Source organism: Dioscorea cayenensis, chromosome 19 (genome assembly GCF_009730915.1).
Source record: "Dioscorea cayenensis subsp. rotundata cultivar TDr96_F1 chromosome 19, TDr96_F1_v2_PseudoChromosome.rev07_lg8_w22 25.fasta, whole genome shotgun sequence".
Lineage (NCBI taxonomy): Eukaryota > Viridiplantae > Streptophyta > Magnoliopsida > Dioscoreales > Dioscoreaceae > Dioscorea > Dioscorea cayenensis.
The window spans coordinates 29,293,494-29,312,978 of NC_052489.1; the positions used below are offsets into that span (position 1 = coordinate 29,293,494).

At 32.5% G+C, this 19,485-nt stretch overlaps 4 protein-coding genes across 4 annotated transcripts; 2 read left to right on the forward strand and 2 right to left on the reverse strand.

The window, feature by feature from the left end:
• Positions 1-5,956: 5,956 nt before the first annotated feature.
• On the forward strand, positions 5,957-6,538 carry LOC120249345. Its single transcript, XM_039257842.1, has one exon. It carries the CDS (start codon positions 5,957-5,959, stop codon positions 6,536-6,538), a length of 582 nt encoding a protein of 193 aa, XP_039113776.1.
• A 1,331-nt stretch (positions 6,539-7,869) lies between these two features.
• On the forward strand, positions 7,870-9,213 carry LOC120283755 (adenylate isopentenyltransferase 5, chloroplastic-like). Its single transcript, XM_039290485.1, has one exon. It carries the CDS (start codon positions 7,996-7,998, stop codon positions 9,004-9,006), a length of 1,011 nt encoding a protein of 336 aa, XP_039146419.1. The 5' UTR covers positions 7,870-7,995; the 3' UTR covers positions 9,007-9,213.
• A 4,744-nt stretch (positions 9,214-13,957) lies between these two features.
• LOC120249346 lies at positions 13,958-14,464 on the reverse strand. The gene has a single exon (XM_039257843.1). The coding sequence runs from the start codon at positions 14,462-14,464 to the stop codon at positions 13,958-13,960; it is 507 nt and encodes a 168-aa protein (XP_039113777.1).
• Positions 14,465-14,717: 253 nt separating this feature from the next.
• Positions 14,718-19,277, reverse strand: LOC120250400 (UPF0613 protein PB24D3.06c). Its single transcript, XM_039259217.1, has 9 exons — positions 18,948-19,277; positions 18,156-18,232; positions 17,584-17,689; positions 17,004-17,096; positions 16,831-16,896; positions 16,469-16,614; positions 16,251-16,359; positions 15,107-15,171; positions 14,718-15,002 (listed from the first exon to the last, which is right to left on the reverse strand). The coding sequence occupies exons 1-9, from the start codon at positions 19,146-19,148 to the stop codon at positions 14,855-14,857; spliced, it is 1,011 nt and encodes a 336-aa protein (XP_039115151.1). The 5' UTR covers positions 19,149-19,277; the 3' UTR covers positions 14,718-14,854.
• Positions 19,278-19,485: the final 208 nt, after the last annotated feature.

The window sequence follows — 19,485 nt, forward strand, 5'->3', positions numbered from 1 at the left end:
TCACCAAATATTATATGGAGTGATTAAAAGATTCATAGGAATCAAATTGACCTAACAAATCCTCCATGTTATGCAATTCTGGAAGGGAGATAAACAAAGTCCATCCATCATGGGAATAATGAATAATGAATAAATTGGTTTGTTACAGTATCTTACAATACTTGCATAGTACTATAATATTTTTGTTGAACTAAACTCTAGGTCTATATATTCATCAAAATTGCCCCTTGAATGTTAGTCAGGTCAAGTAGTATGATGCTAAATTAATTAGAAAGCCAATTTAAAAGTAAAAGTTCGAGCAAATGGACCACACACACGCACAAGAGACATGTAGGTCACAAGGCAAAGAGAACAAGATGCCGTTTTCCATGCAGAATAAATAAACATACATGGATTGATAGATAGACATATATGTATATATATATATATGGGAATCAAATGCTATGCAATTTATTTCTAGTAGGCCATTCTTGGCCAAAGATTTAGTAGGTATCATGCTTAACCGCCACTGTGGGACCATTTCTTTAAGTGTTCATTCTAACTTCATTTTATAGCACTAATCCAAACACAATCAACTCAAAACCTACTAAAATATCACATCTTAAACTTTATATGTATCTGTGTGTAAGTGTGTTTTAAAATTATATAAAAGTGGTTGTATGAGATGATAAACTATATATATCAACAAAATAACAATAACAAAAAGAAGCACACTAGGGTACAAAATAAGTGATCTTTTTAAGGCTTGATTTTTTTAAGTTCCAAGTGGAACTTTAAGAGGGAATTAAGCTCCATGAGTAGAAGAATGCTTGACTTCTTTTCTTGTTCTTATTTCCTCTTTTGTTATTATATAAAAGAAAGAAACCTTTAGAGTTTGGCAAAAGCTAAGGCTTGCTTCCAATGCAATGATGAATAATGCTACTTGACGGTTATTAATTTAACAACCATTAACAATAACATTATTTTATTAGATATGTAGAGAATGGTATTTAATAATGCTCTTGCTTATTGTTTATTTAAAAAATAAATAAAATAAGTGGGGAAGCCACAAGCTTACTTCTAAAAACTTTTAGATGAGTTTGACTAAAATCATTATTGTTCCACTTATTGAATAGGTTCTGTAGTTGATTCGTAATATTTAGATATTAAAATTGTTTTTGAGCGCGTAATTTTTATGGGGTGAAACAATGTGACTTATTAAATTACAAGATTATGCGATTCGGTTAAAAAAAATAATAATAATTTTTTTTCTATAATATAATTATTAATTACTCTGCATTTATTCGATTACCATTTAGCTGATAAGCTAGTGGATATTGAAGTCCCCAAACTATGTTTCTTGATATTGAATTTGGAACAATTGTTCGAGTTCAGTGAAGACGCTAGATAACTTTATTCTTATAAGTAATTTTTTAATGAAAATTAATAACAATAGAGAAGAGTCACAAGACAAAGTTGATTTTTAATATTTTTATTGGTGGTGGAGTGATTAAGATACATTTAAGAAGTGAATGAATGAATGAATGATTTGATGATAGTGGGATGAATGCTCCCTTTATATCTCAAGGCACAACTCATTGTTATTTTATGTGCTCACTATTTCTTCTTATAATCTATGCATTGATCTTTTCTCTTGCATATATGGCCACAAATTTATTATTTTCAACTCTATATTTGATCATGACTTCATTTTGTTCATAAATTTGGAGACCCACCAATTCATTCATAATGCTCTCAATCTTATGTTTGTAATTTTAGTCAATTGATTGATTAAGTTGATTAAATTGTATGCTATTGCTTTAATTATGTGGCCATCATGAGTCAAATTGAAATGGACATTGACTTTGAGAGAAGTTTTTGAGTGCACATAAAAATCACATCTCATAGAATATTCACAGTAGTACTATTGCTCTCTCTTTTTCTCGAGTCACATTTGATTAGTTATTAATACGGTTTTGCTTTTGTTTTTTTTCCTCTATATATAATCTTATTAATTAACATATTTGAATTTATGTCATAATTTTTGTGGTGAACTCTTGTCCACCTCATTTGTTCTTTTTATTTTTTTAATATTAAATCTATTTTTTAAATATTCTGATTCAAACTGCTTTCGATCATATCATCGATGCTATTCTATTGAATTAATACTAAATAATATACAACATTTTTTTTTTCTTATTTTCCGGTGAAGGTTTCACTCATGTAATAAATTCTTGTTTCAATAATTGAATATATTTTTTTTCTTATCAGAACTTTAAGTGAGACAAGAATGACAATATTAATCACATAAATTTATCATTAAAAATTATTATATATATTTATGATATATTGACAAATTAATATCCTCTGCTTCTTCCGCCAAAGTTCTATGTGTCTCTTTGCTCTTTCCTCCTAAATTCCAACTTAGATTGACTATATATGTTTCTTTGCTCTTTCTTCCTACACTCCAATTTAGATTGACTTTGTCTCTGTTGCTCTTTCCTCCGAAGATCCAATTTAGATTGACAATGTCTCTTTGCTCTTTCATGCTAAATTCCAATTAGATTGACAATGTCGGTGTGACAATCTCTCACAAGTACTAAATGAGATGTTTGGAAGCACCCATACCAATTTCTATATTGATAAAACAATTAGACTTAGATGGACTACCTACCAATAAAATCCACTAAGAATATATAGATATATATATATATAAATTCATTAACAAAACTTTATAAAATAAAGAAACAAATTCAAGTTTAAAGTATTTTTTTAACCTTTATTATTACTAGTAGTGTTAATTATTATATAATCCTTTTTAATGTAATATTGTCATCTAATGCTTTTGATCTAATCATAAATATTTTTTGAAAGAGACGGAGGCTCTCTGATCACAAAAAAATATTGTACCATTTGATACAATTTGATGAAAAAGTACCCAAAATATATTCCATCAATATGGAACCTCTTTTTGCCACTGCTTGTGGAAAACAACTGCCAACCAATACTTCCAGATGTTGTTCCTTTCTTTTCAAGATAAGCACCCTGTCAAAACATTAACAAAAATAAATAAATAAATAAATAAATAAACACACAAACACACGCACACAAAAGCTTAAATCAAGAATCAATCCCTTCATTTTTCACTATAAAAACAACCAAAATGGAGAGCAAAGTAAAATTCACTAGCTAAAAGAACCAATGTCAATTAAGCAAGTATATTGTAATTAGAACACGAATTTATGGAATTTCGAATAACCCTGGTCCCCTTCATTTTATTAATTTATCTATGAGATACTACAGAAATCAATGGGTATTTATTCAATAGTTATTATTTTTTTTTTTAAAGTGGATTGCACTTTAATATATATTTTTGAATTTTAATAAACTAAGGGGTTTTCCTTTTATTTTTTAGAATTATATATATATAAATAAATATTAATTGTGCAAATTTTTTAAAATTGATGTTTTAGAGATATTGAATGATAGTCGTTAGAACATCATTTAATGATTATTATTTATATATAGATTTATATAAAATTATTGTTATTTACTATACATAATTATTATTTAATCCTATTTAATACTATTTAATACTGTATATGAAATGATGGTTCCTGTTGAATATAAATTCAATGGTACTATGGGACATCTAGGAACGCCTCTAAAAGACGTGCCTCCTCTCTGTATATCTATATATTATAATGTTAATTGGTTCATAAATTAAAATATCTAATAATAAGCATGTGAAATTAATACATCCAATGACCATGACATGATTGGCACATTAGCCTTGAGATCTTCCTTTATATCCCACATCAATTTCCTTTCATTTTATGTTTGTGATGTGTGCTTTGGATTATGCCTCACTGCCACATCCTGTGATTGTAACTTGATTGTACCTCAATGAAAGAAAATTCATTACTTTATTTGACTATTGATTATTTCTCTTCAATAACCAATTTTCAATTGAAAGTAATATGAAGTATAGTATTTGAATTTACTGTAATATAAATAATGTAAAAAGATTTTTTATGTTATATATCTTTAATAATATTAATTTTTTGTTGGTATAAACTAAATAATAAATATTTCTCATGTCTTATTGTTATTATTCATTTTTCTTACTATTTTTTCTAATAGAATATAATAAATATGCCGGTCATCTTTTAATTATTCATAAAACAGTAATAATTATTCATTGGATATTGATTCTCTTTTTGCAAGATACATGTACCAAATTCATTAAACAATGGCCATATTATTTAGAAAGAAAGTTCCAATCATGTAATAAAATAACCATAATTATTTAAAATTTAAAAAATTATAATTTTTTTGGTATTTGATCAAACCTAAGACCCTAAATACATATATTGGAGGTGTTTTACTCATAGATTGGAGATTATTAAAGAGAATACTTACTATCATATATAATAGGATATAACTAACAAAGAATTTCATTTTTTTTAATGAATAAATAATAACGTCAAAAAAAAGTATGATAGATAAAAATATGTAAACAATTATTTGATGTGTTTTATTTCATTAGAATATATATTTATCAAAGGGATATAATCAAAATATCAAATGCTCGTATCATGCTATCACCAAGAATTTTTCCCTATGGATTAATTTTATCTTTACTATGATTGGTATTCATGTTTCGACCCTACTTTGTATTTTATCCACCTTATACCATTTGTTAGTAAAATTCCACGTGTCATGTACATCTTACCCTCTTCCGTCTTTTAACAACTAACGCATGCCAAATATATATATATATATATGTGTGTGTGTGTGTGTGTGTGTTTATATTCAACCTAACTCACTCATGTCCCCAACTTCCCCCTGTTTTCAGCCTCAGGTAAATATAAATCAATGCATGTCAAACTTTGTTATTATGGGGTTGTTTGGTTGTCTGTAATTAAATTACATGTAACTGAAATTACAGCGTAAGTGAAAATGCTGCATTTTAATTTACATCATTCCTGTTTGGTTTGCTGTAACTGAAAATGATGCATTTAGTTTTTATTTGTTTGGTTTGATGTAAGTAAAAAGATATGGTCACCATGTAAGTTAAAGGGGTGAGATTACCCCCATTATCCAGTATTGTTATTAATTATTTAATATATTTCAAAAAATTAATTTAAACTTAAATAATTAATTTAATTAATTAATTAATTAATTTAATAAAGTATTGATTACATTTAAAAATAAAAATCATAAACTTAAATAACTAAGCCAAATAATAATGAGAAGCTTAAATAGTTAAGCGCTAATTCAAAATAATTAATTACACTAATTTAAAATAATTAATTTAACTATCACTATGTAAGAAAAACAATTAATTAATTTAGTGATAATTTTATTAAATTAAAAATATGTAGCATTCTTTAATTCTATATTTAAAAATATTTTCATAATTAAAACTAAATATAAATTTGTATATTTTAAATAAAAAATTAAATTAAATTAAACATAAATAAATAAAAATTTAATTATGTTAACAATTGATTACCCAATAAGTTTTTATTACTTTTTAATGCATAATGTGGAGAGTGAAAAATGATGATTTTTACTCAAATGTTTTGCTGCATTCCAATTTACAACAAATTTTATTGTAACTTGAAATGTTGCAAAAGTACAGAAACATGCAAAACTTTTTACATGTAAAACTGATTTCACAGGAAACCAAACAGTATTTTACATGTAAAACCAGTTACATTACGGCTACTTACAGCTACTTGCAAGTAACCAAACAACCCCTATATATATATCCCTCTCTCACAACAGTTCTAACCACCTCTTTTTATTCCCTATTTTAAATGCCAAGTCGCCACGTAAATCTCTCTTACTATATTACCAATTCACCATTAATGGTAACACTCAGGGTTATATAAGATGTAAAAGGGGCCTGAGGCAAGGTGATCCCTTATCTCCCTTGCTCTGTGCCATTGCTGCTGATGTCCTGAGTGCAATGTTCTCTCATGTGCTTAGATCCAAAGTTCTTGTGGATGTCCCTCTGAATCAGTCGGTTAACATTTGTCATTTTCAATACGCTGATGATCTTCTCATCTTTTCGGCTGATGGACAAGATGATCTTCACATTATCAAACTTATACTCTACCTTTTCGAGGGGTCATCTGGCTTGTCCATTAACTTTTCGAAAAGCTGGTTATATTCTACAAACTTTGGATTCCAACCTCATCAATCCTCAGCCAGAAACCTAAACTGTTCCAGAAACTGCCTTCCTATCACTTACTTAGGGATTCCACTTTCTGGTCGACGTCCAAAACGTTCTGACTGGGTTAAGCTTACTAGTATGGTTTGCTCCAGACTCTCACCTTGGAAAGCAAAATACTTATCCCTTGGGGGTCGTCTTACCCTCATCAACTCTGTTCTTTCCATTGTCCCAGTCTACTGGATATCGGTTTTCAAACTTCCTAATTGGGTAATCAAAGAAATTGATAAAATTCGAAGAGACTTCCTTTGCAAAGGTCCTGACCTGGGTCCTAAAGGAATCAGATTAATTGCTTGGGACAGGATCACTATACCTTGAGAAATGGGTGGTTGGGGAATTCTCAACCTTAAGGAATTCAATGTTGCTTTGCTTGGGAAATGGTGGTGGAAATTATCCTGTAATCCTAACAGCTGCTTGGCTAAAATCCTTCATTCTAACTATTCTCCCAATGACCCAAATGGAATATTACTTCACCCTCCACCTAGAAATAAATCCTTCTTTTGTGCAGGAGTGACCCCCATCCTTCCTGTTTTCAGTTCTTGTCTTATCAAAACAATAAGAAGTGGCTCTAACACCTCTCTTTGGTTTGATCGCTGGCATGCTGGAACCTTTCTCAAAGATCTTTGGCCGGCAATCTTTTCCCAATGCACTTTTCCTTGGATCACAATCAGGCAATTTCACCAACATCTTAACTATCCGGATACTCTTTTCTCCACATGTTCTCATTTACGTTATCCTCTCTTTTAGAAATTATCTCTGATTGCTATTCTAATCGTGACGACATTTCCTACTGGGCTTCAGAAAAATGTGAAAAATTCACACTCAAATCATTCTACAAATTCCTTATTGACAGTGGTCTGCGAAGCTCGCATTACTCTACTTTCTGGAAAATTCGTTGCCCTAGTAAATACTCTTGCAAATCTGTACAAGAAAAGGTGTATCACCAACAACATTTCTGATACATGTGTACTTTGTCACAACGCTACAGAAAGCTTGGATCACCTTCTTCTCAACTACGAATTTTCCAAACGCATCTGCGTGTTTTTTTTTTCCCAATCTTTAGATCTCAATACTCTCCCCCAGTCAATTCCTTCACTTTGGACGATCTGGTTACCATTTTTCAATCCTCAACTCCGACCACTTTGGGACCTAATTTCCCGAGCTATTCTTTGGAATATTTGGATAGCAAGAAACTCTCGTATTTTTCAACTGAATGCTTTACCGATTTACAACATAATTTTTAAATCTCTTAATATGCTTCTTTCTTGGCTCTCTACAGCTGCTGATAGACACTAGCAATCCTTCAATGAAGCTTCCCAGAAAATTAAGCGTTCACTCAACTTCCTTAGCACAAGAGTATCTAGCTCTGCTGGCGACCAAGACTTCAATGCTGCTGAGTAGTAAGTGTTCCGGACGTCTGCCTAAGTAGGCCTGAGGTGCCAGACGGCATCTTCCGCCCACTTAGCCTCCTTTCTCCTGCTTGTTTTTCTTTCTTTTGTTAATAAATTTGTTGTTTATCCAAATTTACCTATATATATATATATATATATAAAAGTTCATATTTTAAATTATTTTTGTCTACTAGTCTAGACTACACACACGCACATATCTATATATATATATATATATATAACAAGCTCTATCAAGATATCAAAACCATGCTATTCATCAAGAAAGATATCAACACAAGCTTCACTAGCTACTACCCTTTTCAATCCATTACTTAGATTTTGTCCTCCTTGTTATTGTTATTGTTATTGTTGAAGAAGAAGAAGATGATGACTCTGTGGCCAAACCCGCAGAGATGCCTGCCGGAAAGACAACTGCAAACAACACCCTTAGGATGCCGGCAAGGCCTCCAACCTCCTTTCCAACTCTCACCGATCACCCCTTTCCACTTGAATCCCACCACCTTCCCCAAGAACAACAAGGTTATCTTCGTCATGGGCGCTTCCGGCACCGGAAAATCAAAACTCGCCATCGACTTAGCCATGCACTTCTCCGGCGAGGTCGTCAACTCCGACAAAATGCAAGTCTATGAAGGCCTTGACATCCTCACCAACAAAGTTACCGATGAGGAACGCGCAACTGTTCCTCACCATCTCATCGGCGGCGTTGACCCAGACACTGACTTCACCGCCACTGACTTCCGCTGTGCCGCCATTAAATCCATAGACGAGATTCTCTCTCGTGACCATGTCCCCATCGTCGCCGGTGGTTCCAACTCCTTCATTGAAGAACTCGTCGACGGTGAAAACAAGGAGTTTAGAGCCAAGTATGAATGTTACTTCCTTTGGGTCGACGTCGACAGTGACATGCTGCACGAGTTCGTGAGAAAACGCGTGGATAAGATGGTGGACATGGGCATGGTTGATGAGGTGCGCGCGGTGTTCGACCCGGAATCTGATTGCACGCGTGGGATACGTAGGTCCATCGGTGTGCCTGAGATGCAAGACTACTTCTGCGCCGAAGCGTCCGGCGCCGACTCGGACACTCTGGCTTTGCTTCTCGGTAAGGCTATCGATGACATGAAGGCTCATACGTGCAGGCTAACGTGCGGACAGCTCTTGAAAATCAATAGGTTGAGGTTGGAGTGTGGTTGGGACCTTAACAGGGTGGATGCAAGCAAGGTGTTCGACGGAAGTTCTAGCTGGGAGGAGATAGTCTTGAAGCCTAGTTTTGCGCTCGTGCAGCGCTTCATGGACGATGAACTGCCGGAAAAAAGCCGTGCCGGAGCTGATGTCGATGGGGTCGTGGACTTCGCGGCGATGGGGGCTTCAGCGTAGCGTGTGCGCTTGTTCGTGTGCGTGTGCGCTTGTGTGAGGAGTTAGTGCGTGGAGCCATTGCCACACGCACGTGTGTCTTGGAGCTAACCTCACCCGTGCGGAATGATGATGATGATGATGATGATGATGATGATGATATATATATTATATTGTTATATAAATATAAATTATAAATGATATAATGTGTGGTGTTTGACGTGTTTTAAATTTGTACTAAGAGAGTACATTTTGGGAGGTTTCTTTGTTTTGAGTGTGTGTTTTTTTGTTAATTAAGAGCGTTAATGGATATCGGTTATAAAGTTTCTATGTTTTCATTGAATGGTTTTATTATTATTATTATTATTATTATTATTATTATTATTATTATGATAAATGTGATAAGCACGGTTAATCAGTGGCGTGTACAATACGGAATATTAGGGGCGTTCATTTTCGGAGAACTAGGCGGAAGGGGGTTTACTTCTACCACTTCTTGTGTTCATTTGTATTGAAATGGATTTTAAACTAAATCCAGTTCAGTATTTTTTTTACTGAAATGAGAGGAAGTGAATCAATTTATAAAACTCATTTCTTTTAATTTCCAAAGTCATTTTTGAACTTATAAAATTTCACTAAACACTTAAATTCTCCAGTTTTAGTCTCACTTTATGACAAATGAGCATAAGAATTACTGGAAGTAATAGCACTTCCCCTCACTTCAGAGAACTGACACTTTTTTCATTTTCTCACTTACTTTCAGTTCCCCTAAAATGAATGTCCCTAAATTGACTCTTACACCCTCACATATGAAAAGATTTTCGGATTACAAGCATGTGTCCACACTAGAACCTTATTACCATTTTATTACAATCAAAATGATTTAAACTTTGGTAATGAAAATTGCTTACCATCATATATAAAAAAAAAAAACACTATACAGTAATTATTGATTAACATTTAAATTTATGAAAAAAACAATAACAATGGAAGAAGAAAAGAGGGGGTAAGAGCTGACTCTTACCTTGTCATAAAGTTATGTTTGAAGAGGCTATAACGTGTATTTAGGTAAGTCAATAAAGAATATTATCAACGGAAGGTAGGAAATTAATTGAACATAGTTAGTGTTAGGTAATGTGTTATATTGTCCACAGGGAAGTTAGGTTGTGTTGGGAGAGTCTTCACCTTAAAAATTGAGGCCACAAGGGTAGGAACGAGCTAGCATTAGGCAAATGTTGGGATGTATGACATTTTGCCAAACCTTAACTTTGATATCTTTTAAGAAAATATCCAAAACTTGAAAATTGATACTTAGTGGTTTTTTTAGGTTGACTTTCGGCATAGTTTTCTTTAATATTTATTTTTTTAAAAAAAAGACATGTGATATATATAATATTATTTCTATATGTGAATGAGTTGGCATAAAAAGTAAATACTCAGAATACTAATGATTTTGTGATGTTTTTCATTTCTAATTTTCATATAAAATTTTTATTAAAAACATAAAAATTACATGAAAAATCAAAATATTCTCTAATTACTTGAACTGTTTTCGTAAAATAATTGATTTGAGATGCATGCACTTGTAATTAAAATTAGAATGCATAATTTCTTATATAATTTGGATTTTTTAATGGGAATTATATATCAATTAAGCAAACCAAAACCAATTGTAGATCACAAAAAACAAAAGCACAATTTCAACCAATAACTTATTGACAAACATAATTTATTTATCTATCATTAGTATTATTATTACTTGGGTGCAAGAATGGAATGGAAAACATATCCCTTTGAAGAAGGGCAGCTTAGATTGTGTTATTTGATGGAATAGACATTTGCAATCCCAAATGTTAGACCCACTAAGATCCACTTCATGTTAAGTGCAACAATAGCATGCCCCAAAAATACAAATCCTTTCCCAATTAGAATCATATTATTGCGAGACTTTTAGAGTCAAATGGTTCCCTCTCTTAGTGGATGCTATTACTCCTTATCCATCATCCATAAATTAAAATAGAGAAATAAAATAAAATCCAATAATCTTCAAATAAAATGAAAGAAAATTGAAATTAAGAAAATTAAGAAAAAAAATTAAAAATAAAGAAATTAATAAGAAAAAATATAAACAATAAAAATAACCAATGACTTTTTGGCTTACTGACACTATAAATTATATGTAAATGAAAGTATGGATTAAAGTATTAACTTTTCATCTGTATATATATGTGTTACTAATGTGGTTTGTTCGTGTTTGATAAATATTAAAAATAAAAATATATATTTTAACTTTTTTTTTTTAAAAAAAAAGGGAAGAATCTTGATGTCATTCGCCTCTTATGCTCAATCCTAGAGAATCCAAGCAGTGACTCAATCCAATATTTCCCAACATGTCAACTTTAGAAGTTTGTAAGATTAGATGAGGACAAAATGTCTTAACACAAATTTAACAGGTCCGGTCAATCATTGAGTCCCACTAGTCTCTAATCAAATGATTGCATCCATATTTTTTTAAACTTATTCAACTCTACCATTGTCATTATTAATTTGATAATATCCATGCATACATTGTATATGTGCTTATTTAAAGAATGCATTATCTAGTAACATATTTTAAAACAAAGTATGAATTATTATCTTTTGAAATAATCATTGCGTCCTACATGATAATTTTTTTAAACAAAAAATTATATAAATTACTCAAAATATATTAAATAAAAAAAAATTACAAAGTAGTACATATAAGATACTAACAAATAGAGAAAAAAATAGAAGTAATAAGATGCATAAAGTTTGGATATACGAGGAAGTAAGGTATAGTCCAGTGATTTTCTACTTTATTTGTGTTAAAGAGTTCTCGAGTTTAAAACCTGTCAAGAACAATGCATATATATAAAAATGTCTTTGTCATCAATTTATTAAAAAAAAAATAGATGTACATTTAACAATAAAAAATAGTAAGATATCTCAATACTAAATCATTGGTTTTGGACTAATTTATTATAGTTATTATATATTTTTAAATTTATGTAACTAAAAAATAAATTTGCTACTTAAAGTAGGATGATCTCTAACGAAAAATAAATAAATAAATAACTGGTCACCATTCAACATTACAGTACGCTGAAAATTAAGCTCATAGCATAGCAAAAGATAGAAACCCTAAAACCTGTTTTTTTATCCCAAATTACCTGTTTACCAATAAGATATCGCCATGTCCTAAAAAGTGAAAAGACAAAAAAAACACTATAGAAATAGAAGCTAGGGTTTTGACTGCATAGCCAAAAAGAAAAAAGAATGGTGAGGAGGAGCATTATATAAGGGAACTGTCTTTTTAATTTTGTGGTACTATAAGAAGGGAAGAAAGAGTCCAAAGAAAGGAGAGTTCCATCACTTGTCCTTGTCTTCATGAAACTACTTGGGAAACCCTACTTGCCAAATAATGACAAAAAAGGAGTCATATCATTTCTTTTCAATCTCATGATCAATGCATGTCTTAATCTTAAAATCTAAGTTAATAAGCTCCTTTTTAATCAAAATTAGTTGGCTATAATTGCATTACGTGGTTGTTTTGTTTGTGACAAGCTTGGGAGTGGACTTGTGTGTTTACTTTAAATTGCATTGAAAGTGACGCTTAATTATTAGCATAAGATTTATGGATAAAAATATGTGAGAAATTAATGTTATCTCATTACTCATTTACTCCCTGTATATTGAAACAGTAGTTGTTTTGCGAATTTTTTCCCCCAAAACAGTTGTCATTGTGTAGAAGTAATAATAATTTTATTTAATTTTTTTAATTATATAAATAAAGTGAGTTGTATTTATGGTTCAAAAAATATATATAGTTTTAATTTTTTTTAGTAATTTATTTTTTTATTTTAAAAAATATATATTTTTAAAAAATAAGTATTTTGATGTGCATGTATAATATTTTAATAATACCAAAGCCATACGGTTTGCCGTTTGGGTGGTTAGTGGCACTAACTTTGCATCATTTGGATAAGGACAAAGTGGTCAAAGTTTGAATCTTACGTGAAAAAATTAACTCAGTAGAAGTTTGAGTCTTCACATAGATTTTAATAACAAAAAGCAAGGATATGTGAGGTATTAACTTAATTAACCTCTTTACTAATTACCTAAGAGCTTGTTCATTTGTTTAAAAAAAACTAAAATTTATCAACTATCAATTTATCATAGCTAATTAAAATTTGAAATATTCGAGCTTGAAGTAAATGGATATTCAAATTCTCACATCATGTGGCTCTAAAGTCATAAATTCAAAATTTTTAGAGTTATTTTGTTAGATCAAATGGATTAAATTTATATTAGAGCTAATAGCCTAATACACTAAATAATAAAAAATTAGATATAATTAGTTACTATACAGTTATATATATATATATATCTGGTGATGTATATAAAAAATAAAAAAATTTCCTTATTTTTTAACAAATACAATAATATAATTGTGACAATTTATTTATTATGTCAAGGTTCACAGATTAATGTTAAAAAATTGGAAAATCAAAACAAAACTTAATTTTCCAATCTAAAAGTGTAAAATAATACTATTAAAAAAACATATACAACAACACTTTAGGAATTTAATTAATCTTTGTTAAATGCATTAATTTTCATATTTATTCTCACATATAAAATAATTTTACCTTTTTTTTTATTTATCCATCATATATACCTCCACATAAAATGACTAATTTATATCAAAACCAACACAGACACACACAAATAATATGCAATTTAAACAAGTGTGTTATTATTGCAAGAAAAGTAAATGCTAATACAAGGGGTGCGCAGCTTATTTAATTTGCAAATAATAATAATAATAATAATAATAATAATAATAATAATAATAATAATAATAATAATAATAATAGAAAGGCAAGCTTATTAACGAACGTAAAAAAGCAAAGGAAAGCAAAGTGAGATTATAAGGAAGCGAAGTGTGTATTAATTAACCCCTGTGCATCTCGCCATGCATGCCGCACTCGAACGTAACGTTGCAGCTGGAGCGGACCTTGATACGGTAGTCATGCTCGGCCACAGTGAGAAACAACGGGAGTTTTGTGAGAGCGTCGCACACGCACTCGTTGTCCACCCGCTCGAGCGCGTGGCAGCACTCGTCATCACCCCTCTTGTTATCGTCGTCGTCGTCGTCATCATCGTTAACCCTGTCAGTGCGCCTGTGCCTTCTATTTCGCCTGCTCACCATGGCCTCAACTGAGCCAGCTTGGTGGGATTTAACCGAGAGGTGTTCGACTGAGACTGCCACGTGATCGTCGGAGCTCGGACCGTTGGATGGTTTGTCGAAGAGGACGGAGTAGCAGGCCCAGTTGGCATGGGCGTACTGGGGTAAACAATAGGGGTTGCTGGGAAGGGGGACTGTGAGCTTTGCGGAGAAGAGGAAGAGAAGTGCGACCACTGAGAGGAGCTTGGTTGCTGTTGATGATGATGATGCCATTGTGCTTGAGAGTATATGAGTGGAATGGAATGTGTTTGATGAATGACTTCTCTATATATTGAGTTGTTTCTTTGTAGTTTATAGTTTCATGTTCTTTGTGTTATGCAGGGGGGTTGATCCTGTTTTGCAGGGGGTTTTTGTTTTTAGTATGGTATCATGCAAGATTGATGATACCAACAATATGACTTTTTTTATTATTAATTTTTTTTTTTTTTTGGAATAACAGATAATCTTTTAAGTACACGGTTTAACAGCATGCAAACAAATGATATTAAGGGAAATGAACATGGGATAAAAGAAACAGAGCGAGGGGCACCCAAAAAAAAAAAAGAAAAAAAGAACACAAGGTTGGTTTAACAGGGATGGTAAATGAAAACTTACTAAATGGGTTTAGTGCCATGGGTCATCCCAACCTTTAGGACCTTCTCTTTTAACAAAATCCACAATAGCCTGGACTGCTTCTCCAACCCTGTTGGAAAGAGCATGGTTTCCGTACTCTATTTCAACTTTCTCGGCACCCCCCATAGCCCTGCACAGTCTGTGTAGAAATGATAAATGAATTAAGAGAGGTCATGAATATCAATCTACAAGAACCAAATGAATGTTTCAGCAAATTTAAGGGTGATGTTTGAAAAGCTTTACCGATCAACCAATGCCTTTTTGTCCACATACTCAGGCACATACTCATCGGCCATGGAGAAAATTATCTGCAAATGAGTAAGCATTCATAGACATGAAAACAGCCAGGCATAACCCAAATTTGCATAAACAAGGAAACTGAACTACCAAAACAAAATTGCACTAATGAGACTTAATAAAGAGGCAAATCAGCAAGGTAACTGAATCCATCAGAGTGTTCTTAGCAATGCTGTTCTGGCCAAGTTTTATAGCATTGGCTTTTCAAATTTATTATATTGCCCTTCTCATAAACGATATAAAAATTTGACTCCCTATTATATGATTCCTGACCAGTGAAATGAAGCCTCAACTTACTAAAGCCTTTCACCATCCATTCCCAATGTCATATGAACATTATGAATCAATACTACATCAACTTAATTCCTTGAATTTTGAAAAATAAAAATAAAAAAGGAAAAGAGAACTAGCTTCTTCATGTTCTAAGATAGACCCAGACATTCCGAGATTTACTTACCAATTTGTAGGATTAGTAATTCATTGACAATATTTTCAGAAAACCAAAACCAATGAAAATTGGCAGCAGTTGGTTGATTCATAATTGTTATCAAGTTCTTATTTTAGCATATCTTTCAAATGATCCAGATGTTTGTTATACTAATATTAGAAAAGGACTTGATTATCACTGCACAGGCAACTTATGGAGACAGCAGGCAATAGACAGGTATGGTGCTCATCCAACTACATGAATATTCACCACGCAGAGGGTGCCCTTTAAATATTTAACTATTGCAATGATAAAATGAAGTTATTGGAAATATGAGTTTAAAACAAAAGTTCCACTTAATTAGTTTATGTTAATGGCCTTGAAGAAAGAGAAAATCCACCTGCTTGGTGGGCATGAGCCATCCAAAATTTATTGTAACAATAACCATCTTTACTCCAAGTCACAAAAACTAAAAATTAACAGCAAGAAGTAATAACGGATGATTTGAATGGCCACCAACTGATTTAAGATCAAACTGATATTATGGTTATCCTTATGGAAGCTACTATTATATAACTATCAAGCACTGCATTAAGGTAAATGTCAACATTTTTCTCAACGCATAAATAAATTAAGAACTGAAAGGTACAGAACAGAGCTCACCTGGCAGGGTGTATTTGACAGATGACCAAGTCTCAACCTCAACTGGTCCTCACTGAGATCTGAACTGAACATGTCATCATCCCCCATGTATGCACAAAGTGAGTGATACCTGCCAGGTGCATAAGATGGTTAATATGAATATCAATATAAAACCCAGGCACAATCATAATCGTTAAGCTACTGACACCTGTTAGAAGTAAATACATTCTACTATTCACCTGTAGGCAGTAATAGGTGCATCAGGATTTGCCTCCTTGGGCATTAACTCCAACTCCTTCCCTTCTTTTATCATGGTGGCTGCTAAGTCTATCATTGATGCAGTTTCAGGGAGGGTTGCTCTGTATTCTCTATCGCTAACTGGAGACTGATTCATAAGCATGTCAGATTGAAAGTTTGCCAATTCGAAGTGAGATCCAATCATCCAAAACAAGAAGTTATGTCATTGAACATAATATTTAACTCATACAAAATGGGTTCTCATATTTCAAAATCCATGAAATGCTTACCAGTTTCAAATTTACAAAATCATCAATAAATTTAAGGATTGGATGGTTTAAATAAATCAAAATAGGAAAATTACCTGCAAAATAACTCCACGAACTGCTCGTGAACACGCAAAACTTGTCCGCATGTAGTGCACAATATCCTGAATTAATGTCAGCGAGAGTGAATAATATTTTCTCATCATGTCGCATAACAGCTTGATAAATAGGTGTCAACTAAGTGTTTAAAAATTTTATGCCATTTAGTTACCTGGCAACCAGTACTATGCCCAAGCAGCACAACACCTTCTGAGTTCTCCTTATTTATGAGATAACCAATAAGCTGATCAAGCTCAAAGGAGTCCTGAAGAGTACACAATAAATTTGCATCAAATATAACAACTGAACAGATCTTAAAACTTAATCAGTGATAATGACAGAAATTCAATATTCACGGTGCTTCTGATTTTTTATATATCATTTCTCCAACGCAATTTCTTGTTACATTATATCAATCACAAATCAAAGAATAAATAATAAATAAATACCTTGGCATGACTCATTGGAAATTATTGTTCAAACAACAAAAATTCACAAAAGCACATTTTTGAAAACCAGGTCATGCGCATCACTTCAACATGATATCATGAAACCATTAAAAATAATTATCAATTTATACGTTATTAATCATGAACAAGTTATACTAGGATTTTTAATAACAAGGCAGATTAGACTGTGAAAAAGAGCTTGACAAGTTATACTAGGATAATTATCAATTCTTCAACCTGTATTTTTAATTTAGAGAATAATAATTTCTCGACAGAATTGGTGATAATAGCAGGAGTCATTACTTGCTGTAGACTAGAAGTGCCATATCCTATATAAGATGAAGATAACAATGGCTGCACCAGGGACCACCTCTCCTTCTCCAAAGAAATTGATAGAGGTTCCAAATACCTGCAAAATAGAGAGGTCTTAGGCCCATGATATGATATCACAAGGGACAAAGTTGTGTCACAAATGCGCATTTTTACCAAACACAACAAGGAAAAGAATTCAAAAGCCAAATAAAAAGTCAAAACCTAACATGATTTACCAGAAAAGGTTCATACACAATTAATGTTAAAAAGGGTCACCCAAAAATTGTTCACATAAAACAGAGAATAGTAATCCAAAACTTGATCTACAACAACCATTAAAAAAAAAAAACCAGTAAACAGGGAAAAACATGCAATTAAGTACGGAATATTTAAACTTGATTGTGAAGCAGCTAAGCACCAAATACAGGTAAAATATGCAGAACACATCAGTATACAATGTTGAGTTATGGGATAAGAGAACATACACACACACATACAGGCACGAATGTTATTTACACACATGCATGATCACATCATAAATTTTACAGGATGAAGTAACATACTCAGTAGCCAAAAGTCCATCTGTTAATCCACCAATAAAAATGACTTGTTGGTTGAAATCACCTGTTTTAAATGCAACCTGCATAAGGGAGTGCTATGTTTTCATGGAAAATACTTGGCAAGAAACAATAAACACAAAACCAAAACTAGAATTTGAAAACCAAGCAAGCGAACAAAACAAAGATAAGATTATCGCAAACAAGCAAAATATTTCATTTGACTTAGATCACTCCACATCCACTCGAATTGAGTAGCCCTTCCCTCTACAACCTAAGAAAATACACAAAATAAAGAATCACACTAAAGTAGGCATTCCCCATATGCGATCAACTTCAATACATGTCTGACAGGCATATTATATTAATCTTGATGTATGGAAAACAGAACTCCATTTAGTAAAACATGAGTAGGATAACTTTTTCCATTTATTCATTATGTATGGTTGCAAAAAGAGTTATTCTGCTGGACTGGTTTGTCTAGAGTTCAAATTTGCCGAAATTAATGCCTGATTCTTGAAACTATCCGCAGGGACGAAATCATCACAAGAACTGGTAAATCATAAGCATTCCTAAATCGAAACGTCCAAGACAAACAAGTTCCTATCACGAACACCATCGTTCACACACCAAGAAAAAAATATCAATCACCTCATTCTCACATATTCATGGCTCCAAATCGCCACAAAGATGGCTCAATTCTTAGATAGATATCAGATATCACAAGGAAATAGATTCACAACAACAACAAACAATAAACAGCAGCAAATCAGCATCAAGAACAAGCGCGAAGAGTACCTGAACGGACTTAGGACCATACTTAAATAGAACACCACGCATCTGGTTTTTCCGGCTACCGGGGAAACCCTCACTGGCAGCAGAAGGGTTAGAGATGGAGCCGGAGCCAGAGCCGGCCGGTGTCTTCACTGAGCGGCCGCGAACGATGCCGGAGAACCAAGAAGAGGACGATGATGCCGCCGATGCCGAAGAGGGAGTCATAGATCGGGATCTCAACCTCGCCCTCCTTCACCACCGCCTCAACTGGCCCTGCGAGGGCTGGCGAACGGAATGGGTTTTCAACGAGTTGCGATGTCTCCTTCTCAATAGACCGATGAAACTTTTCGTTAAGATCCCCCTACTTACTTTAAATAACTAGAAAAGCCTTTTAACCTATATAAACAAATAAAAATGTTTTGCGTTTAAGTCCTTGGTTATGTCCCTATTTGCCTCCGACCTTCAAAATTTGAATATTTCGAATGAGGTTGGCCTGTTTTTGGTTAGTCTAATATTATACCTGACTGAAATTTATTATTTAAAAAAAAAAAATCATTTGTTA

Bases quoted from the DNA above. Each gene is read 5' to 3' on its own strand.
- LOC120249345 (XM_039257842.1), top strand. From the start codon at position 5,957: ATGTTCTCTCATGTGCTTAGATCCAAAGTTCTTGTGGATGTCCCTCTG.
- LOC120283755 (XM_039290485.1), top strand. From the start codon at position 7,996: ATGATGACTCTGTGGCCAAACCCGCAGAGATGCCTGCCGGAAAGACAA.
- LOC120249346 (XM_039257843.1), bottom strand. From the start codon at position 14,464: ATGGCATCATCATCATCAACAGCAACCAAGCTCCTCTCAGTGGTCGCA.
- LOC120250400 (XM_039259217.1), bottom strand. From the start codon at position 19,148: ATGACTCCCTCTTCGGCATCGGCGGCATCATCGTCCTCTTCTTGGTTC. The intron at 16,360-16,468 runs GTGAATAGTAGA...TGCACCTGGCAG, and splicing joins GCACCTATTACTGCCTACAG to GTATCACTCACTTTGTGCAT. The intron at 15,172-16,250 runs GTGAGCTCTGTT...ACTCATTTGCAG, and splicing joins TGTCAAATACACCCTGCCAG to ATAATTTTCTCCATGGCCGA.